At 35.9% G+C, this 25,314-nt stretch overlaps 1 protein-coding gene across 3 annotated transcripts in view; it reads right to left on the bottom strand.

Annotated features, from left to right (window-relative positions):
* LOC145679883 (uncharacterized) overlaps nucleotides 1-25,314 on the bottom strand; it is a 140,724-nt gene that overhangs the window by 8,603 nt on the left and 106,807 nt on the right. For all 3 annotated transcript variants that reach the window (XM_081750393.1, XM_081750395.1, XM_081750394.1), the window contains exons 12-14: nucleotides 14,202-14,258; nucleotides 9,844-9,882; nucleotides 1,026-1,403 (exon numbers count right to left, since the gene is read on the bottom strand). In XM_081750393.1, the coding sequence (XP_081606519.1) occupies nucleotides 1,026-1,403; nucleotides 9,844-9,882; nucleotides 14,202-14,258 (474 nt within the window). The remainder of the gene's footprint in view (nucleotides 1-1,025; nucleotides 1,404-9,843; nucleotides 9,883-14,201; nucleotides 14,259-25,314) is intronic.

Here is a 25,314-nt window from a genome sequence, read left to right as displayed (position 1 = left end):
GCCTGAACATGTTTATGAAAGGTTTGTTCATGCAGAATGTATTGTAGCATAACTCCCTGCTATTACTGGATATGAACCTATTTTGTTTCATATCTCGAAAATTTTCAAGTAGCATGATTAATTTCGTACTGCTACAACTAAATTTTCATTTCAAAATTTTTATTTTTCCAACAATACAATCGTCAATTGCTATTGAAACAGATACTTTATACTTAAGGAAGGTACAACATTTAACATAATATTTGGCATAACCACCAGATTCACTTTGAGATGTCCTTGAAAAAAGATAGCACTTTCACTTCTAATTTATCATTAAGATTAAACCATGACACTACTTACTTGTTTGCTTTAATCATATTTCCAAGAGTTTAAGCTTCTCGCCTTGCTTCCGCAAGTTTAAACTAATCGCATTCCTATCAGCACTGCATAGATAACAGATTATCCTTGACGCATCCTTAACTTAATTCTATAACCATAATGAATTATCATTTTGGACCTGGTTTATGGCTTATGTAAAATGGTCATGGATATTTTTCCTAAATGAAATATCATATTTGGTGCAAGTAGATTAAGTACAAGTGTATCCACTCACAATTTACTGTCCTCATGAAAATTTGTTCTTACTGATTCCTAGTCAAAATGGGCAATAGGGTCTTGACCCATAAATGAGTACTGTCCAGCAGTTTACTTATGGAAATAATGTTGAAATGTTAATGAGTGATAGCTAAACCTTCAGTGAAAATGATGTTTAAAATAAAAATTCATGTTTGTTTCAAAGCGTTCAGATATGTTGCCATACCATCTCATCCTTGTCGACAGTCATAAAGAAAAAGGAAGAAGAAGAGAAAATACAAGACGATGAGAACAAGCAAACATATTTAAGACGATATTATTTTGTGAGACAAATGCTTTGTCTGAGGCATTGAAGAAATTAATGACTGGGACCAGATAGCATAGAAAATCTGTAAAAGATTCATTTTTCTAATAGCCTACAGTTGTAACAATAGTGTAATTGAAATACTTACTTTCCTCAGGAGGAGTTCCACCAACAGCTGCATTGAGATTCACAGCTGCAGAAATAGGTTGTGATGTGTTGGATGAAATCACGTCAGGTGATTGAACAGGCGGTGGTACCGCCGGTGCTGCTGTCGACATTTCTTGTGCTGGCAAAGTTATCGTTGATTCTGGTGTGTTAATGAAAGGTTTTTCAGGAACTTCTGCGATATTGCTCTCATGAGGTTTGGAAATATTGCTCGCCATTTGAAGAGAGTTTTCTGCTGGTGGTTCAACAACTGTTACGAGAGCTTTCGCAGTAAGGACATCTTTTTTGTCATTTGTGATATCATCTTCATCTCCAGAAATCCCTGCTTGTGACTCTGTAGTCTTAAGGCTTCCAGAACCCTCTGAAATATTAATTAGTATCTAAGCGAAAGACTATAGCATCTGAGAATTATTTTGACTATATCCAATGAGTAATAGATCTGTCTCTTTTAATTTCATTATTCATTAATTTAGTTCTTCAGTAACTTTGTGTATGTGTGTTTGTTGTACGCCATTAAACCTAATTTCAATGGATACGTCATAATTCTAAATTTCAACACATAACTCACCAAAAGGGAGTGTAACTTCTTTTCTGTCAAAGAGATACAAAAAACATGAACTACATATGCTAACCATATATTAACCAGACCACTTGTAGATTTTAGTAAATTCCTTAAGTGTCTAATCTTTAGTAAATTCCAAGTGAATATTGCGTGACATACATTGGGCAAAAAGAATATATGGCTAGATGTGATAAGCATACAAGTAGATTAAATAAACGAGAGAAGTCAGCGTTAGCATAACACGCAATAGAAGAAAAGCATAATCTTTTGTTTATAATGAGTCGGTGATATGTAATCCCACTTATAGAAACGTAGAAGATTACTAAGAGAAGCTATAGAAATAAAATTATATATTATTGCATTGAATAAACAGGAATATTTGAAATAAAGTGGAATGTGGAATAACTATTTATCGTAATATATAAATAAATAAGAGAATGAAAGTAACAATAGCGTGTATATTAAGAAAACCGTTATATATAAATTTCAATCAAACTGTAATTTTTACAATGGTTAGTGGCTAAATGTCGAAATACAAAATTACAACAATATAAAAATGGAAATTATATCATCACAGTAATTGTACAAATTCCCAGAATCAGTACAACTCTCAAGATAAATGCAATTAGTGTTTTGGAAACTTCAGTAAAATGAAACAAACACGGATGGAATGTCAAAAGACCTATTTACTAAATTACAAACATCACTGAGAAAGTTATGTGGCATACATACTTCTTAACTTATCTCAAGGAAATGTGTTTAAAATGGAAACGAATTTATTGTTCAATTGTTCAAAATAATTACTATCACATCCGTTTGTACAGTTACTTATTATCCCTCTTAAACTAGCTTTAGAACTGACAGAAGAATCAACAAAACGTTATTTCCCTCTATCTTATGTTACTTTTATACTTGAAGATACTTATGACAGAAAACGTTCTCGCTAAAATCTGTACTGTGAGAATATCAAAAGGGTATATTTTTTGACACTCAATAATATAACGGGATTTAGTCCACTCCATTTATGTTTTACAGAATAACCCGGAACTTTATAATAAGCTGAAAATCAGTGGAAATATTCAGAATGTTATCCTAAATAACGCCCTCAATGGCCATGAAATATCCTGTTTGGGGAAACCGAGATATGGCCACATTAAGATAGCCGTGAATGTAATTTATCCCGAGAACACGGCCGTAAATGCATTACACATTTACACGGACATCAAATTTTAAATCATGGTATTTCTCGACGTGTTAAGATAGAAACTTCATTGTTGCTTCATTTGACACAGACAATTTTACAAATTTTTATTTATAACGACCACTTATCATACACTATCACCATCTTCAAACATGACGTCTTAAAGTCAAACGAATGTTAATCTCAATTTGTTGTTTTAAGATTTAACAATGCATATATGTATTTGAAACGAGCGAATTAATATACCGGAGAATGTCCTGAAGTAATCGTTATTTGACGTTTCTAGAGTTTTCTAACGAGCCTGAAACTATTACCGTATCCTTAAAACTAACAGAGCTGGTCAATTCTAAGCCGTGATTGACTACTCTTAAAATGACAAAGTCACAGTCACTTATGACACTGTAAATGGTATTAAACAATACCTGTATTGCTAGTTACAGCTATTACATTTGGAATAAGTTTTGCTATATTTCCACCACAAATGCAAGTAAAACATATACTTTAGAGGATTTCTTTGAGACGCAAATGTATGTCATCATCTTGCGAAAACTTATTTTTTCGATACTCGAAATATTTCTCTATTTATTAGTTCAAGTAAATTGATCTATATTATGTTTTGTTTCAGTTTTCTAAAAGCAAGATATTTATTATTATGAAAGAACACGGTATTAATGTAAGAAAAATCTTTTCATGAAATACGACGCGTTTCACTGTAACAGCTCAGGCTAAGTAGAAAAGTGTAGATTTACAAGATATTCGTGTATCTTCGCCAATACTTAAAGTTTCTCCGTGTTATCGTCCTTGACAAATGTGTGAATAGTTTTCACGAGCACGAAAAAACACAATAACTTAATATTCTCGACTATTTTAAGTAACTTTTTTGGTACACGTACTTTTCTTTGACAATCGACAATCTATCACAAAATAAGCTATGCAACAATGCTTTAGTTGTGAAATAATTTTCATTCGGAATACGATTTGTAATGACCATCTATCAATCGATCTCAATCCGTTGGTAATGAGTGCATAATGTTCCACTACTGAACCAGGCAGAAATGTTTCTTCTCCGTGACTGAAGATGATGGAATTGAAGATAAGTCAGATGTTGACTTAAACTGAATTTCTTCATTTCTCGCGTATTGACGATGAATTACGTCATCAAGGCTACCATCGATATTAAAGCTATATAAATTAAGAAAGGTGGAAGCACGAGTACTTGTATCCCGTTTTGTTAATAACGTCCGAATTGTTCAATACATTTACACATTTCCCGAAAATAACTTTTTCTACATAAGCCTTGGTGTATAATCGTTGAACGTAAAACTAGGCGAAAAGACAATTACTTCGAAATGTTTTCAGAAAGGTACCTGTTTTTCCTTTCTAACCAACGGAGTTGAGACTTTTCAACTGCGGTTTGAGAGAAAAGAATATTAGAAATAAGCTCTTGTAAGAGGCTACACTGAAAAAAATCCGTTCTCCGGACAGCGGTATATTGTACAAATATATGGTATCCTCTTGCTTACTATAGAACTCAGCACGGAGCATACGTTACCCGTATGCTACATAGGCTCTGCCCTTAGATGTTACATCATGCCGTTGCAGGATGTCTGACATCTAACAGTTTTCCATATATCACATGCATATACTTATGTTATATTCCTCAGCTATATGTTGTATACGTCCATTTGTATGTGAGATTTTGACCGCCTATATTGTTTCATACTGAAAGTACGTATAGATGGAACACCTATACGGAAAGTATTATAAAATATGCGTTTCCACTTATACGTCTGCTGTACGTTAAGTCCAAAAACTACAGGAATTACGCATGTAACCTATCTTTTTAAGTACGCCACCTACATTTTTTTCTCAGTGTAGCATGAAATTTATAGTGCTATTAACTTTGTGGGAGGCATCTTCTAAATATTAGCATAAAACTTGGGTATCTACATCAGCATTTAAAACTAATAAACTAATATTTTCTACGTTTCGAAACTATTATATTAATTCTCCATTGTCTGATTTCAAATTTCAGTATAGCGACTAGGTAAAGTAACTACTAGGTAAATGACTAGCGACTAAGTAAACAGTTGATATTATATTAGAGTCTATGATATTGTACGGTACACTGAGTTCAAAATCATTCAACTTTGGGAAAGACACTTCGTAGTGTTTAGTTTAGCTGATAACTCGAAAAGATGACGTGATCTCTTATTGTACTGTTTTATTACCAGGTAGCAGAATGTTCTATTCCATACACACGTGACGAACCTAACATCCACCTTATGATGTGATATGATGACATTTGATTTGTTTGTTCTAAACGTAGCTTTGCCCTCCCCTACTACGTCACATTATGTCATCAGGTGACCATTACATGACCCCTTCCTCTCCACTTACCACACTACACAACAACACTTCTCTGTGTATGACTGCTGACTCAGGATAATTCGACACTTCCGATCCAAAGATCACTTTTGGATACTTTACCTTTACACTGCTCCCATTGTGGAGCTACTGTTGCATGGTTAAACTTTTGAATTCCAATTTTTTTTCACTGTTAAGGTGAAAGTGCAGGATTGCTGGGCACTACATGGGTAATGAGAATATTTGAGGATGTACTACCTAATTCTTAATAGAACGCTCCTTCTTTTACAATTTCAAATAGTTCCTTGCAAAGCCATCTAATAAATTGTGATGTGACAAGTTCAACGAGCTTGCTTCTTCTTCTGCTGTGCAGAGGAATGTCGAGAAAACTCCTCCGTTGAGTTATGTATTGGCCCTTGCATATTGCGTGATTTCAGTGCGGACTTTTTTTACTGTTTCGATTCGCTTTTTTGTTGTATGATTTGGCGAACATAGCTGTCGCTAGTGTTGGAAAACGAGCTATCCTGAAGGTTGCGTTTCCTACGTTAATGCGCAGACAGTGAAAATGAATGCATATAGCAGCATGCTACGAGATGTCTCCTACAAGTACACACCGAGCAAGGCGTTGCGTGGGGTGAACTTAGCGCTTATTAAAACTGCTCCCCAATAGAAAACAGTTAAATGAAACGAACTAGACAGTTTGTGACAGTCATAGAGTTGTTAAGATACATCTTGTGTTACTACTCACAAAAACATCATGAACTGAGGACAACTTTAAATGATTTCACACGGGAGAGAATCCTAGAAAATCTTAGAGAAGGACAGAGATCGAGAAGTGTCGACCAGAAGTTTGGTACCGTACTGTTTCACTGTTGTACGAAGGAGACGTGGTGGATGACTACGGTCAGGCCACGATATCCTTCAAGGCATAATCCTACTAAACTATTATCAATTTAGTTATAAGTGTTTATATCTCTGAAAACCCAAATCCGAAAATCAACATTAATTGTGGGGCTTAGTAACCATCAGTGAGGGGATTCTGTAATCTCTACGACACCTCTGATTCGTCATTCGTCTCCTGTTGTTGTCTGGGTGTTGGAGAAAATCGGATTTTAGTAGTGACACTTTGCAGTGGGATATTAACTTTGAACAGTATACATGTAAGGTTAATGTGTATCATCTTGGTGTATCGACGTCCTGACAGGTATCAGTTCCGATTGAATTCGTCACCCTCTTGTTTGGCGTCAGCTATGTCCATTTCCCTTTCGATATGTGATTTACATGCCAGATCAATTATAGTATGTATCTCGAAATAAGCTAGTGTGTGTCAATTTGAAGTTATCAAGTTGGTGGTTTGGAAGAGGGAATTTTACCTAGACACCCTTGTCACAGTAGTCATATTTGTGGTCGACCCTGACTAACGTGCTGATTTGATGAATTGTGTTTTGTGAGCTTGGAGTTAGTTATTGTGTTTGGTGCGTTCGACATACCAACTTCTCATGCAATAATCTATGTATGTTCTACCGCTCTCTCGACACAGAAGGCTCAAAAAACGAGGAACATCGTCTTTTACGTTGGCTTTAACTTTCTTATCCTGTTTCCTTGTTTCTGGCTGTTAAATTCCTGGCTGTTCTTGTGGACAGAAACATTTTTTACTGTATAATTCTACTAGCTAGTTATGAAACGCCGGGCACGCAATTATCGTGTTCATAATTCGACTTAATTCTTTCTGTGATCTTCTTCAAGGGAGACGGCTCCAGTTTTAAATTGAATTACCTTTAGTACTTCTATTCTATTCCCACATATCTCAATCGTACTATATTATTATATTTTTCTCTAGCTCCGGGTGTATACCTATAGAATTAATAATTTAATCAGTTTGCTTTTGTAAATGTATGATAATATGCTACGATTGAAATTTGAAAGAATGGAAATACTAGAGATACCGACAATCAATAACTTTCTCAGAAATTCCACGCCTTTTTGAAAATTCAGTAATGTTTTTTTCTTAAATTCTACTTAATTCATGACATACAGCCTAAGCATTATAAACTCTAGTAGAATTACTCTTTTGAATACTTTATGTAACACATTTAACATTTTGAACTTCACAGTTTTCACAATTAGGTACTTCCGAAACCACGTTCTCAAGTTCCGTTGAACACAATCGTTTTTTATCTTCCAGAAATTTTAAAATATGGATTACAGTCACAGGTTGAACGAGGAATAATTAAAGGTTGTACTATTTCTAAGCCCAACCGCTGCGACAGCAACCGAAACAATTTTCTCAAGTGAAAGGGGAATATGTAATGTAAAACACAGTTCATGAAATTTTTTACAGGTTATAAATATGTCAAAGATCGGCCTAGATCTGGCAGTCCAATGGTAACCGATTACGAGGTCATATGATACGCTGTTTAGAAAAATATATTCACCAGCACGACTTCCCAGTCAACATGGGAAATCGTTCTGGTGAATGCATGGCCCAGTTCACTGTAGTGCGTTTTCGGAACGAACTCGGGAAACCAGGAGCTGTTACATTATGCAATATGAGTTGACTCCAGCTCAGGCTCAGACAATAGATGTGTACAGACAACTGCTGCTAAATCCACGTGATGTGCATTTCCTGGAACGGACTGCAATATCCCAAAAAGGTGGATATTTTCAGAAATCTGAATGTGTTAAAACAATTCCACCAGGGGAAACGTTCCAGAACCGGTCATGAAACAAGCCGTTTAATGCATAAAATCATGTTCTGTGTGCGGTGGAACTACGAGGATTAAATTTGCTTCAAGTTCGTTTCTAACAGTCGTATCATCAATGCTGAATGCTATTCACAAGCATTTGAAGGGGATGTATACTGCACTAAGCAAAATTATCTTTTATTGGTGGATCTAAAACGTGCCAAAGCAACAACAAAACATGAAATCATACTTGGATCGAAAAATGGAACAAAAATTTCAGAAACGAAAATGACAGTGATCTGGTGCCCTACCCGGAATATAATCCTAACCATCCATCCGAATTACTATCTCTTTAGGTTCATGGCGGCCTTCTTGACATGACAATGCTTCACAAACCAGCAAGAGATAAAAATAATAGTGCCTCTAAGGACAAGACGCACTATCGACGCACGATTGAAAGACTGCCAGAAAGATGACAGCAGAGTGTCTAACACGAGAGGCTATACTTTCAACGTAAACGAGTTTTCAATGTACTGTAATAAATAGTAGTATGATGTGTACCACTACGTTGCAAGACTTATGATTCATCATTACATATCTAGCAAGTCTTTCATTTCTTCTCTAATTTCTCTGATTTCATGAAATTGTGTGCAATCTACTGCCTGAAGTTAATTAAGCTCATCTTCAACTTTTCTTTGTAATGTTGTTACATTATCCTCTATCCCAGGAATGAACCTGTGCAGTTTTTAAAGCAATGTCTAACGACCCTTTATTAATTTAGCTACAAACGTTGTCAAATCATTTCTCTGCTCCATAGTGATCCTCCCAGGAGATATTCAAAATTTTATTTATCACTTTTTGGACCGCGGTAGCTCAGTGGTGGAACGTTCATCTCTGGTGCGTGGGGACCCTTGTTAGATCTCAGCTCGCGCTAAGTTGGATTTGTGATGAACAAACACCGACTGCGTGGGTTTTCTTGGGAAACTTTCTTTCCCCCTTACTTTGTTCTTTGCACCATTTCACTCATTTCTCATCATCACTCTTCTTTAGCCTACCGGCATAATCCTAGGACGTACAACTAAAATATTTCATTGATTTCAGTTATTATTTATCACTTTTCAAATTTTATATGTATAGTAGCATATCTGAAATATATTTAATATATTACAACACCAACATGTTGTTTCAAAACAATAAGAATAACACTGCAGATAAACTACTGTTAATAGATTTATTATTCCTTTTCTGATGCACCGAATATATGACAATTAAAATGTTCTCCTGTAAATCTTGCCGTTGCAACTTAACTAACAACTCTGGTAACATGGCAATAGCATAAAAATTCCACTTGTGTTGCTCTGATTTTGAACACAATTATATAGTTACGGATTAGGTTACGGATTAAATTACGGAGATAAAGGAGATAGCATACGATACGGAAACGAACACACAAGATACCTAGTACAAGGTGTTAGCGTTTGAGATTACAGTGTAGTAGCAAAACATAGCAAGTGAAAGACAAAACGTTAAAGATTTTAGCACCAGAAAAAGAAATTGTATTGTTCTTTTCATGCACTGCAATCATGTCATATATGTTGGTGTTGTAATATATTAAATATATTTCAGATATGCTACTATACACATAAAATTTGAAAAGTGATAAATAATAACTGAAATCAATGAAATATTCTAGTTGTACGTCCTACGATTATGCCGGTAGGCTAAAGAACAGTGATGATGAGAAATGAGTGAAATGGTGCAATGAACAAAGTAAGGGGGAAAGAAAGATTCCCAAGAAAACCCACGCAGTCGGTGTTTGTCCATCACAAATCCAACTTAGCGCGAGCTGAGATCTAACAAGGGTCCCCACGCACCAGAGATGAACGTTCCACCACTGAGCTACCGCGGTCCAAAAAGTGATAAATAAAATTTTGAATATCTCCTATCTCCTGCAATCGTGTATATAATTGTTAAAGAAAGTACTTACGCTTTCTCCTTCGTTTCGTACTTGATTGTTTTCGTTTTCCTGAAAATAGGTTTATAACAATAAATATTAATACTTGTTATATATCAAATAAATTTATTAGTAAATATTGGAAATTTGTGTTAATATTGTGAAATTTGCAGACATAATTTTAACATACTATAATTTCAGTTAGATCAGTAATTCTCTATGGTCGCTGTATTTTTATTGTTTTTGTGTTCTTCAAAGAAACACTTGCTAATACGAAAGTAGGTTTTAATTTTAATTTTGAACTACGGACATTATTGCAGATTTGGAAACGATATAAGTTGTGCTCCCTCCCAAAAAGGATGATTAAGTAGACCATGGCAATAGCTATAATTAATGAGACCCCAACGAACTTTTATTCAGAAGAACATAGGCCTAGTCATATTATTATTAGTAGTGCTTAGCATCCTCTCAATAATATTTGGTCTTATAGCTGATAGTTATATCTTTTCCTATCTTGGTAGTTATTATATCTTTCCACATATAATATTGACTGCGCATAGTATAAGTACTCAAAGTACTAATTCATAACTTTGTGATAAACACGGGTGCCCTTGCCGACAGCAACATTCAGGACGCGTTTTAATACCCTTGTTTGGAACAAAAGGTACGCTTTTACTACGTGAACTTAACTGGCCTTAAGTGCTACATAGTTCGGCGACTCGGAGTTTTGAGATATAAATTTTCCAGCTAACGTATCACTGGTTTGCAAATTGAACTTAATCTCTGACAAGATGTAAAATCCGGACTTCAAAATTTATCACAGATATTTAGATGATAATGCAATTTTTGGAAAGGTAAAATAATAGTCTCTGGAAACCAGCAATAGCTTTATCGGTAACTCTCAAGTAACCTCTCACGAAAAGAGCCATTTCTCTTCCTAATATCAAGTATCATCTTCTGGTGTAACGTCCTGGGCTAGATAACACAATTTAAAATGTAATGATTAATTTATATTATACATATATTTTACGTTACATTCCAGCCCACAGTCCGTGTAATTCTTAAAATATATAAAAAAAAACTATCAAATCACATTAAATTAGGCACGACAAATTATATCACAATTTATTTATTCTCCAAAACTTCATTAATTATATTTTTCTTTTTCTGATGTCATAGCAACGTTTTAAACAAGCAACTATTTGCTGTTATGATAACTATAAATGCAGATTACACCTATAAAACCAACATATTTTTCAACTATTGAGATTATTTCTTATTTCTTTCTATTTAGAATCAACAACATATTGGGCCTTATGCAGAGTCGTTTTGACGTTTGATTAGTGTCCAACTAAAGAGCTCGACTAACATATGTTTCCTGCAGTAGTCAGGCCTTTAGTATGACTCTAATCATACGTCAAAACGACTCTGCATAAGGCGGATTATCTCTTTTCTTCTTCTTCTTCTACACGACAGATTGTGTACTTTTATGCACCGTTGCCCAAAACCAAGATATAAAAATAGAAGAAATTCACAAAAATAGATATACAATATCGTTGTACTGGGAGTATCCATAATGCGATGGTACTAAATCTTAAATATTGGCTACCATATTTTAAAAATTCACTTAGATTACCTGCTGAGCAGGGGCAGATAGTGTCACCGAGCTACCGGTCAGCGCCCCTCCAATAAATCGCCCCCAAGATGCAACATACAAAGAAAATTTTGGACTGAATGTACCAAGCTTTAAATCGTTAAAATTGATACGGCGTCGTGAAAAGAAGCTAAAGATATTAAAAGCAGATGTTGATGCCTGCAAAAAGTTCATATACTTATTTAGTGTCTCCATATCTGCGAAATAATCAACTATTCACTGCTAACAGACTGAACACAGTATTGAAATTAACGATCCTACTTCATCAGCTACGAATGTCACTGTCAGAGTAGAAAATAAACAAGAAGGTTCCACTTCCATAAGTCTTGAAATTAGTGCGCTTCCAACATCAGCTATGATTGTTCCTGTCAAAGAAGAAAATGAACAGTAAAGCTCCAGTTCTATTGATGCTGATGCCAAAGTCAGTGAAAAATATTGAAAAGCGTGATACAGCATGGAACAGAGCAACGAGCTCTTTCATACATCCTCAAGAGGATGATATCATCAAGCTTTTGAGATCCATTCCCATCAACCAAAATAAAGTATACCTCCTTTTAAACCTGAGATTACATATAAAAGAGCAGATGACATATTATCCTGCTTATTTAACATAGACCAGTGTTAACAGGCAAGCTGTTCAGTCTTCTAAATACAAGCAGCATAGCGATAGACGTCAAGGACTGAGAAAGGTAAATGCCTAGGGGAACGATCTGTCTGTACCTGAAGTGAGATTTATATTACTGTCTTTTCTTTAAGAAAAGAAATAAAATTTGCCACTACACTTAACGTAAAGTCTGAGCTTGGTGAGATTGCTAAGCATATACTTACAATTGATTATCCAATATATAAATCATCTTTAAGTTGTATGAGTCTGTTTAGATCTCACTATTTTCGTTGAAGAAAATGATGATTCGCACAAGTATTACGTTCAAAACAGCAGAAAAATATCTAAGGTCATTCCTGTGAATCTTCGTCTTCAGAGCTCAATCCAAAGATTTGTTTACAGAACCTCTGCAGAATTCGCGCTAATCTCTTCTAGGTTAAATAATTGTCGTCCTTTGCGACTGTCAGATATTAATCACGCACAAATCAAAATGAACTGTATTAAGGTATGTATTTTTTTTTTTATCATGACTGGATTACTTGACAAGTTGAACAATTCCGTTTTCACGTTGACAAATGAATGACATATTGTACGTCAATCCCAATAAATGTACAAGAGGAAGAAATTACAAATTCCATTCGTTTGTTTCAATGAGGACTTTAAGAATTATATAAGTATTAGTATTATGCTGAACACTAGTTGTGTTCAATTGCTTATCGCTTATCTGCTAGCTTGTTTTACTTTACCACTAAACTGGTTTGCAATAACGAACAGAAAAATAATATTTCCATCCTGTCTTCCGGACCACTAGAAAAATCAAATGAAATGAAATCTTTGAATTTTACATCTCTCGCTTATGCCCGTTAGGCTAAAGGAGTCGGTGATGATGAGAGATGAATGAAATGGTGGAATGAAGAAAGTGGGACGAAACGGAAGAACCCTGAATAACCCCACTCGGTGTTTGTCCACCACAAAGTTCATTTGGCGTGAGCTGGGACCGAACCAGGGACCCCAAGCACAAGAGGTGAATGAGCCAGCGCGAACTAAAGAAAAGTGTAGTTTGTACCTACAATTCTTCAATTACATTTAATATCCATTTTTAATTCAAACCTGTAATATTTGTTCCCTTAAAATGGAGTTATATTTGCTTTTTCTTATCTTTTATTTTACTAGTTATTGTGAAAAGACATAAAGCTATCAGTCAAAGATGGCTTTTCCTTACCTTAAAGTAGCGAACTGATTGCGATCGTATTGCCTTCCTCCCTTGTGAATCAGTTTCGGGCAAATTCGACGAAGTCTGGCTACACCAATTCAACATAAGGAATCTGAAAGCTCGAGGGCTCTGGTTTTAAAACTGCGGCTCGCGAGCTATATTCATATCTGCACTCCATTTTAAGTACTTGCCCAAATTTTGAATAATGAAAGCTATTTCACACTTCAATGTATTGTTCGAATAACATAAAATTTATTTTTGAATTCTAAAATTTTGCCACCCACCGGTCGGAAATTATTGACTTTTGATATTCAAATTTCAAATTTCATAATTCAGATTTCGAATTTCACATCTAGTAGCGAACCTAGTTATAGAATTTTATAAACTCTAATCTAATTGAAGTTATTATTTATTAAGTTTTTTTCTTTGCTGAAGCTTTGGGTTCCTATTCACCACCGAGGCTGTATATGGAGTGGATCTACAGTATAACGAGGAATCCAAACCACACTAATGAGTACAATGTTCTCCAATCGAGAATCGAATCTGAAACATGTAAAATATAATTGTGCACGTTAGACACCAGACAAGCGGGCGGGGTTTTAACTAATTATTCTTAGTGTCCTACTCCATATTATCTTACCATGTAACATAGTCATATATATGCAAATATATGTGAAACTAACCTAAGCCGAATGAAAAGAATGGAATAAGTTAAATAAAATATTTGCACCCAAATTATTCTGAAAAGGACTACGTTTTAAATAGCTCCACAATTTTATAACTCTATTTTGACAATACATATTTACAATAATAATATTTTTCATTTCTGATGATCTTACATATAACTGTGTTACAAACTTTGTTTTCAATATTAATATATTAATAATAATGATGATAATAATATAATGTTCTGTATTTACCTGCTCCTGGTCTTTTTCTTTCAGTGTCTTTAGGGGTAGATTCCTTAGAAAGTTTATCTGGAATTCAGAAAAGTTGATCATCATTAGAAAAAAAGCAAATAGTATAATCTTCAGTTAATTTAAGTGAAACTACGTGCTTCGGATCACATACAAGAAATGTCTACATTTATGTAGTGGTCCAAAATTAAGTTAATTTTTAAAAAGTGTTTCCATGCACTACAACCACAAGAAAAAAACTATCTCAGAAAAGTGATATTAATTATATATAAAGTCTTACAGAGGAAGGAGAACAAATATTTACGAGCTCTTAATATTGATATGTGGTTTGTAATATAATAGTGACTTTTTGATGGTACTTATACTTCCCAATCCTTGATGGGAAGATAAACACATATTTCGAAACATCTGTTTTCAGCTATGTGTTCATAGTTCTAACACGTTAACGCAAAAATGCATGAGTATCATGTTAAATGTTTTAAAAGGAGGCAACAACGCAAGTACCAGTAGCAATTATAATTTATGGCAATTATAATATTAAAGTTCATTACTGTAATTGCGATTTCGGTACATGAGGAATCACGTAAAAAAAAAATTAAGGTAATCGGATCACTAAATTTTAAATATTAGACAATTAACATTAATCGATAAATTTAAAACATATACATATTCAACAGAATGTACATTCATTTCTGGAACAGTTTGTATGGAAAAACAAATTAATCCACCTCATTCCCAACAATAAGTATACAGTCATTCCATGAAAAGTGGGAATTTCAGAAATCTGCATATGCCATATCAGAAATGCCAAAGTTCCATTCAAACATGATCAATTTGGTTAGTTTTTATCAATTTAGTGGACGAAGTAAAGTAACATATTTATGAGAGGAACGAAACAAGCTAACTTACAGTTTCCAAGAAAGCAATAAATATTGTCAACGCAGGCACTGTGTTAAACTTATGCAGGATTTGATGAGTAACAACACAATGTAACCTCCGTTACAAAAAAATATTGATGAATTCATGCAAACTCGAACATAGGTGTCTGATTTGCACCAAATCTGTGGAAAGTAATAATGAAGAAGTAACTAATATCCCATCTACAATAACTGATATGGAAATATAATATTTCCTTTTTAAAGGTGTAATGCACGTTACATGTCTTGAATTGACACTGACATAATGTAACCTCCACTACACAAAATAATAGTGTAAATTCATGTAAATCGAAACAATAGGTTTCTTATTTACATAAAATCTTCAGAATGTAATAATAAAGCCACAACGAATGCATTACTTGTCACAATAATTGACCTAGAAATACATCTGTAATATCTGGTTAAGGAAATACTATGTTACATTATAGCAAATATAACCTATACCACTATGTCAGAATACATTAATAACCAGAAGAGTAATAATACACTATTGCTATCACAGAGTATAGAATGGCTCCTATTAAGTACAACAATAGGATGGCTAAATGCAGAGCAAACAAGATGAAAGATGCAGAGACATGGGCAGATTATTTGAAGAAGGACAGGGAGAGAAAGAAGAAATGTTATGAAAAAGAAAATGTTAAATACCGAAGTAATGAAATATTGCTATTAAATAGAAGAGAGAACGGTATTAAAGTTCCCTATGTGTATACAGGCATCTGTCAGATTGGATGCTAAGATGATGAAGTTTGGGTGGCATTTCTAAAATTGTGGGGAAGTGACGGTACATTGCTTCACCTTGATGAACATTATGAAAATATGTTGGCTCCGAACAAATAGACAAAATTTTACCCCCTGCAAATCTGAAGATAATACGCAACAGGATACTGTAAAATTTTCGCATCCAGTTGATGTATATGAAAAGTGGATATTCAATTAAAATCAGACAAAGTACCCCTACCTTCTAGAAACAAATTTTAAAACTGGATATTGTATATTTATTTCTGTTAATTATTTTACGCAAGTAACAGTTTCATTTCCTCTTTCCATAATGTGGTTATTTTGTTTCTTATGTTTTGAAGTTTTAATATTTTTCAACTTCACTGCATAATAGTTTGAATTGTTCATGAATGGAAATCCTGAGCTTGACATCAGTTATCAATAGATTGTTGTCTTATTTTTGCTACGTAATGCAGTATTTCCTTTATACCAGCGATTTGGTATTACAGGGATATTATATCTCGTCTTGCAAGTCATTGGCTTGTTTGTTACAAGTATAAGACGAACATTCATGAAAAAAAATGTATATTTATAGACTGCCTACAGTAGTATGTATTATTAAATAATAATTGTAGTAACATAAATCGAGTTATATTACTATATAATACCTCAGTAGTAGTTCAGTTACTGGTCTCATATTACTTATTGCACCCTTAAGCTCCATCCCCTGAATAAAACATTTTGGCTACTTTAAAAGCACATTACAGTAAAAAAGTTCGGGTGTGGCTACAGGTCAACACTCGTCCATTGTTATATTTTCATTTAACTGATATATTCAGAAGATTATGCGCAAACAGGGTCAATGGCCTTCAATGATTTCCACTAACAGAGATATATCCGCTGAACTGAACCCCTAGGTATATGATGACCGTGGGTTCATCGATGAAGAGGCGAAGTAAACCTCAAGAATGAGTTCTACTTTTATGAAGCCTTCTTATGTCCTTATTAATGATGCTCTATGGTAGCAGTGCGAAGTACATCGGCAACAGAAGAGAGAAAAAAACATGAGTTAGTCAGCTAATTGAATCGGTGAGTGGAAAAACAATACGAGTCCAAAAAGCGCATTTTGAGGTATTAGCAAAAATTAACGTTTGTTTGCAAATGTCATAAATATACTCGATATTATGATAATGGAAATTTTTTGAAACTGTTATTGTAACCCATAAGGACGACTGTATTTGGTTAATTGTTTTATAACATGTGCCAAACTTTTTAAATAAAATATTAATTATTGTTGGACAAGTACTGTTTTTCCACTCAATTTCACTTAATGAATTTTTCGCTGTTTATACCTCAAGTACAATTTAGAAACAGTATTTTATGAAAATAAATTAAACATCCTTGATATTAAACAAAGCAAAAGAAGCAATCTTGAGTAAATGAATCAATATCGAGCTACTCGAATACTTGAACATTGTGAAGAATTCAATAAAAACAAAATATTCCAAATTAGACATTTTGGTCTTCCTTGGTGACGATTACAATGTAGAAGCAATATTTTATGAAAATAAACTAAACATCCTTGATAGTAAACAAAACAAAATAAATAGTATTGAGCAAACAAATCAATATCAGGGCAATCAAACACTTGAAAAATATGAAACATTCTATAAACACAAAATGTTAACAAGTTAGACGTCTTCATCTTCCTCGGTAGTTTCTCAAGTAAATATTTCACTGTAGAATGTTAATATCAAGTTAGGCACATAGTTCATCAACTTGACGATGTCTTGAAGTTCCTTGTCGTTTATTGATACAGGGTCTGTGTAGGCTTAGTTTACAAGTTCTTGACCATCTTGAATAGTCTAGTGTTGAAGCCATCGATGAAATCATAAGTATATTTGAATATAATCTGGCATGGCAATGTCATATAGAAACATGCTGTACATATATATTGTAATATCCCACGTGATGTAGTGTATAAACTATTCCACACGCCAGTGTTTACAGAACACTACCACGTAGTTTGGCAAGAGGATTTCACCCCAAATGGATCTACAATCACTTGCAGACGACGGCTTCTAGCTCCTCCTACGGAGTAGTAGACGACCACGGAGCAGCAGCGCCACCGCCACCCAATGAACCCATTAAATTGGCTGGATGACAGCAATACTGTACCAGTTTTTTGGGGACCCTTCTATTGTTTGCCACGGAACATTAGGAGTAACCTAACCCCAGGCCTCTAGTCTGCTACGGGACTACGCCTATCCTATCTCCTGGCATAGCCTGCTACGGGACTCTGTCTTGGAATCCTAACCACAGCCGCTTAGCCTGCTACAGGGCTCTGTTGGACACTTAACCCTCCTCTGCTTGCTACGGAGCATTGGGTGCTTAACTCCCTTCTGCTTAGCCTCCTACGGAGCTCTGGAGAGATCCTGTCTGCGACTTTGCTGTCAAAGACTATCTATAACTAACATTGTATACTAGAGAGATTATTTGTACAGTAATTTGTAAAAATACTTTTTTAAAGTGGAGATTTTATAATAAAAACCGGTAGTGAGAGTCGATTCCGGACACTATTTTTATTAAGCTCTACCTATACCAACAGATGGTGATCAGAAAAATGGAAATACCTGTAGTTGGCAACATGTCAGATGTATGGGTTGGCAGTGGTGTCGTGGCGCCCGCAGCGCCGGACCGCTGTGGTTGAGCGTTAGGTCGGTCTCCATACTACGTCAGGCGCAGTGGAACAGCAGTGTCCAGTGGCTGCAGCAGACGAAGGTAGTGTAAAATGGGAGACCTCGCAGATTTTCAAAGAGGGCAAATTGTTGGTGCGCGGTTATGTGGAGTGAGTGTGACGACAGTGGCTACTGTGTAAGGTGTGTCGCGTGGGACAGTATCGAAGGTGATGACGGCCTACACGACACACGGGAAAACCACATCGGGGAAGCGGAACAGTGGGCGGAAGAAAATCATGAGTGACAGGTCACGCCCGGTATTAAAGCGCATTGTCACACAGAACCGTCGTGCCACTGCGGAGCAAGTGACGGAGGAACTCAATCAGCACCTCCCCCACCCTGTTTCGACAAACACAGTCCGCCACGAATTACATGACATGAACTTACGAGGTCGTGTTGCACGGACCAAACCGGTCATCAGGGACCATAAAGCTTTATACGCAGCAAATGGTACCGCGACCATGCAACTTGGACCGTTGAGGACTGGAAACGTGTGATATGGTCGGATAAGTCATCCTTCACCCTATTCCGAACCACGGGCCGTGTTTGTGTGTGGAGAACGCTCAAAGAAGCTTATGATCTGCAGTGTCTTCGCCCAACTGTGAAACATGGCGGCGGCTCGGTGATGCTGTGGGCCGCCATATCATGGTTTTCATTGGGTCCTGTGGTCACACTTAGCGGACGAATCACTGCCAACGATTATGTTGCAATTTTAGGAGACCACTTGCATCCTATGGTCCGGATGTTGTTCCCGGACAATGACGCCATCTTCCAGGATGGTAATGCACCCATTCACACAGCTGGCGTTGTTGCAGCGTGGTTTGAGGAAAATCGAGATGAAGTTCAACACCTCCCCTGGCCCGCCCGATCCCCAGATCTCAACATAATTGAACATCTGTGGTCCGTCTTGGAAACACGACTCCGGCGACGATTTCCACCTCCATCCTCTCTTACAGAACTGGCCGATGCCCTGCACGAGGAATGGTGTAAAATTCCACTTGCTACCATTCACGATCTCTATGCCTCCATTCCACGTCGCATCAAGGCTGTTCCTAAGGCGAAAGGTGGCCCGACTGAATATTAATCTGGTAATTTGCAATTTTGTTCAGGTGTTTCCATTTTTCTGATCACCATCTGTACCTAGCATGTACTAAACACCCCAAACACATGCTCTGTACGTGACTAGAATGTACCTAAAGTGCTGTGGACGATATTCACTTCTGCCAAAAACATATTTAGAACATAACTGGCACGTTCCTCAGGTACATGTTAGGCATATACCTAGGGACGGACATAGACTGTGAGTATCACTTGCCATCCATGTGATTTCTTTCTCATAGATATATAGGGCACATATTGGGCACATTCCTATGTACCAAAGGGAACAAGATAGGCATATGCCTGCTATGTAATGGTGCTGTTAGGGTAACGCCACCATACTTAGTTTTTCGAGTATTTCACATTTAATGTTTGGCAGAAAAAATACATGTTGCATTGTTTAGTAGCTTAGTGTTCACTGAATATAACATAGTGCAAAAACATGGGAAAATATATGTAGCACAAGTAATACACAAAACTGTCGCGCAAAGTTCTCTATAGCACTATGGCGGTATTACATATGCTATGGATACAATACCGCTATGTCATCATGAAACCAATGAACAAACAAGGGAAGAGAGAGTGATCATATATCGAAGTGGAAGATGGTTTATACACGAATCAAAAGCACGAATGACGTTTAATAGGAAACTGTAATCAACATTTTCCGAATGCATATACTCTGCGAGTTATATGAATATACAGTGTGTTCAAAAAGTCTGAAATTTACACTCTGAAAAGCTACCCATCGCACGAATCTGTAAAGCTAAGTATAACGCGCACGCGTTTTGCACAGCCTTTATTCTTACATCTTGTCTAAATGTATACAGATTTTCTGGACTGAAGTACGACTTAAAATTTACAATTGGCAGACCATACGCACAGCAAATCTGTAAATAGAAGTCTACCTTACACACGTTCTTGTGCACCCATCACTCTTACATCTGCTGTAAGTCTGCACAGTTTATACGTTAATTTTACCTTTATTACCAAAGTGACTTCAAAGTTTAAACTTGTCAAAGCCATACACGGAGAAGAACACTAAAGTTATGTCTGTCAAGGGATATGAAGGTGAAACATAGACTAAACACAGCTATGCTTACTTACTGGGGTATTGTCTTTGATGTGTGACTTACATTTTGTAGTTTTACTAATTCTGATCAGTACTTTACAAATACAATGCCTAGATTCCCGATTCTTTAGTAAGAACATTTTCGTGTCACACCCTGCAGTATTTCACACGCTTAAATTTCTTGAATACAATGCACCGTAGACACTGTTTCTTCCACACAATTATTTGATACTTGAAAAAGAATTCTCCACTTTAATTTGACAACTTTGGCTGTGATGCTTGTAGGTTCGATTAACTCACTGTTTTTTCTGATTCACAAAATCACAATTTTCCTCAGAATATGCCTCCTGTTCAATCATTTAGTCCTCCAAATCTAATCTCTCGTGTGTGATTGTATCCTTCTCTGTCGACATATTTGAATCTCCTTCTCTTTCTCTCTCAATCTCCTAAACCACGAGTTCAAATCGCCTAGGATCAAACCTTCGTCTCCTAGAATCAGATGTAAGGGCTCTATCAATGAGCTCTATCTATCTATAGATTCATTGTTAGCACCTGCGGATATTTACATAGTTATAAAAGAAAAAACACACAAAAATAGGAAAACAAGAAATACACATACACACTTAATATAGCCAAAATATACACAACATACTACATAAAAAGTGCACTAACTATATGAATAGTTTCATGTAATTAGTGGGAAAGAAGGGAAAGTAATCACTGAAAAACATTCATTTATATTTCAGTAGCCTTCAAGTAAATCAGTTCAGTAGCGAACTAGAGGGGTAGCTACGTCCCATATGCTTTCGAGAAAAGAAGACCCCAATATTTTGCTGAGGGTTCGCATTTTTAATGGATAGCATGACCACATGAACGTTATGTTGCAAATTTAAGGTGTCTTTAGACCCATGCGAATCTAAGTACTGTCATTGACAATTATCATGAACACTTCACAAGAAGCACCCCTCTTGGTTGATGTGGTTTGCCATCTTTGAAGAAGGTAAAGAATGCAAACAAGGCGTTTTTGAAACTATGTGAATATTTTGTATCAAAAGTTTTAGTAAGACTCTATAAGGCATTTCAGTATAAGCGAATGAAAAGGGTACTTTTAGAGGGCATAAAACTGGTAAAAAATCCTTTTTCTCAAAGTTCTTCTATTCCTTTTCACATGTGAAATTATATGAGACGGTACCTACTAGAATTACGTGGGAGATTTGACACGTACATTCTCACTATGGACCGAATCATGTCCCTTGAGCAGGAGGCAGGCACACTAATCATTTCGCCATGAGTGCATAAAACATTGTTCATTAATGACCCAAAACGGATCTTCGGAAGGAGCTCATGTGGTTCGGATTCCACTTTAATCAGTAATTCCGGTCTCATATAACGTCGCTGATGAAAGGAACGTTAAACTCAACTCAACTCAACTCCACAATGAATCCAGTACCAAACAACCTAAGTTTGCAATCCTGGGAACGAACTATTAATTTGGAAAAAATTCCATAGTCTTTGTATCTCAGAAATCGTTACAGTTTCCTTTATTTACTGCCAGGAGAGGGATCTATATTTACACACGTCTTGCTCCTACTCTTTCCATTATGTTCATGCTTTGATATTTCACTTATATATTTGATTGGAGACATACATTTAGTAAGTAGGCAGTAACATAACCTTCTTCTTGAGTTTATACTCTAGGTAATACTGTCTGTTTGAGAGCAAACTAGTTTTGTTTTGAAGAGGCTTCTTAAGCGCGATAATGTCATTTTACGTCTGATGGACACTTTGTGGCCTTTGACTCAAAAATCGCTCAATGGAAAGTTATCCTTGAATGGAAGAAGTGTGATACGTTACAGCTGTAATAACTTCACGAAAACTATTTAGACAAGACAAAAAGAGCGAGAGGAATTGATAATCAGGTGAGTAACTAATCACTGAAAGAAGCAAGTTAATTTGCCTATGTATTTGCAATTTAATTATTTGCAACATTTGATAAGTTCATTGATGGCATTTTGTAATACAATGCAGTACACTTCAGACAATATTGCTAAAAATGAATATCAAGTTTAGGACATCAAATACTTTACCAAAGTCTTCATACAAAACATGTCTACTTGATTTTTTATATCAATTTTTATTGATAAGTGAGTTATTTCAAGAAAGTCAGTTACTGTTCATTGCTGGGTAGTAAACTATGTTATTCTTTATTTATTTGTTAAAAAGGGTGTTTAGATAATTACAGAAAACAGGCAGAACTTCGTTGGCTAGAAAATCCAAACGATATAGCTACTCAAAATTTCGCTCATATCACATGAGAAGTTTTGAAACCTTTTAGAACATAGAAATGGAGTTTTCTGAAAGCTGAAATTCATGCTCCTGAAGATAATAGTAAAATATATTCGCGACATGTATAAGTTCATCAACGAATTTAAGAAAGATTATTAACATCGCGTTTACACAGGGATGGAGAAAAATGTAGAAACACTTGAAAAATTGCACATTACCTTTACTAATAGCGAGGAGGTCCAACTTAAGCACGCAGAGCAACTCCAAATCGACAAGGAATGGAGAAATACAAGTCGGAATTTCTGTAAGAAAGATTTTGTACCATTCCTCCACCAAAGCAGGTGCAAGATGTTGTAGAGACAAGAAGGTAGGTATCGGGTTCGCACCTTGGTATCCAAAGCTGACCACAAGGGCTCAATGATATTGAGGTATGACGGTTATGGAAGCTAAAGTAGATGTGACCCTTCATTTTCGTCTTCATCAAACCAGTCCTGGACGATGAGTCCTGTATGAACAGGAGCTCTTTCATCTTCAAACACAACATTACTGTGTGGGAACAAAATTTGCACCATGAGTTGCAGCAGGTTACTCGAAATGGTTATGTAGTCCATTGCAGTAAGATGTCCATGCAGGGTTGTGATGGATGCGGCAGAATATCAAGATATGGCTGCAAAAACCATCACTGAACCATTGGTATGCGTCACTCTTGGTAACAGAGAGTCTGTATCGTACGCTTGTGCTAGCATTCTCCACACGTAAATTCGGCCGACAGTTCAAAACAATGAAAAGAAAATTCATCCGACCAAACAAAGTTTTTCTCTGCTCCATTTTGCTTTTTTTATAGGCGTTGCACCACTGCCTCTGTATAGCGACATGATCAACAATCACGAATGGTTTGGGAATTTCAGATTTGCCATAAACATCCTGCTTTTGCAGCTCTCTTCTGACTGTTTTGATGCAAACCGGGACTGTTTTGTAAGTACTGTATTCAGCACAGTTGTGACTTTCCACGCCGTGGTGATGATCTGTTTAGTCACAATCCTACTTAGTATGCGTCCTTCTCTGTTACGGAACACACACTTGCATCCACGCTGATAATTCGCTAATGCGGTTTTTCAGGAACATTCGTAAGCAGTCATGACCCTCGAGACTGTGCTTCGTGATACATGAAACATTTCCGCTACTTTCGTCACGGAAACTCCCATTACACACGCACCCGCAATTTAACCTCTTTGTAACTCTGTCAGCTCAAACACGATTGACGATAACCTGCAAGGACCGGTCTCTGAACTATTACTAGACCATCTGTTCGATTGGCCAGGTTGAAAATCTCAGAGAATGCGCCGGTGACCACAGTGAAACCTACAATTTAAACGCAAATCTTGTTTGAAATGGCTATCACTATTATACCTGTTTTCACATTTTTGTCGATCCCCTGTATATTAAACAAACCGACGGAATGATTCCCACTGACACAAATAGCATCTTGAATAGATTGAAAGATTTCTTTCACAATTTACTTAACTAGCAGCCAAAAACTAATGATGGTGAAGAAAGTGAGATGCACACAAAAGAACCGTATATTTTAGACCATAGCCAAAAAGAAATAGAAATCGTTATGAGGACTTTAATTAAAAACAAATCTCCAGGTGTAGACGAAATACCTACTGAGCTAATTTTCACTGAAGAAGTAAAATTGTGGAGAGAAATACACAAACTAATTCTCGTTATCGTGAACAAGAAGAGACTGCCACAAAAAGCGGAAAGAATCAATCGAAGTTTCAATTCACAAATAATACCACAGACCTGATTGTATAATTATAAATATAATTGAAGAGATTTTAAATCGGGGTACCTGTCCTGCCAAAATTCCATAAAATTCTTCGAAACATTCATTTAGAACAATTGCCCCGACACGCAGATAAAATTATTGGAGATTACCAGTGCGGATTTAGATGAAGTCAATCAATTAACGACCAGATCTAGCTTATGATTAATTAAATCTTAAGTGTAATGGATATTTAAGTAATTGCAACTAATCGTTAATGACTCATTATGGAATTTTGTCAGGTGCTGGTGAGATTCGAGCCACAAGCTGATTGATACAATGTACGACTTCAACCGCAGCACGAGTAAATTTAACACGAAGCAATAAATTCTACAGAAAATACTCAGATTTCTCACACGAAACCTGAAAATGTTGCATAAATTCATTAGCAACATCTATTTCGCCCTTTGGTTGGCTTTCTCCAAAATTTATCTTG

This window comes from Thermobia domestica, chromosome 2 (assembly GCF_964235325.1).
Source record: "Thermobia domestica chromosome 2, izTheDome1.hap1.1, whole genome shotgun sequence".
Classification (NCBI taxonomy): Eukaryota; Metazoa; Arthropoda; class Insecta; order Zygentoma; family Lepismatidae; genus Thermobia; species Thermobia domestica.
This window is presented reverse-complemented; position numbering and strand designations above follow the sequence as displayed.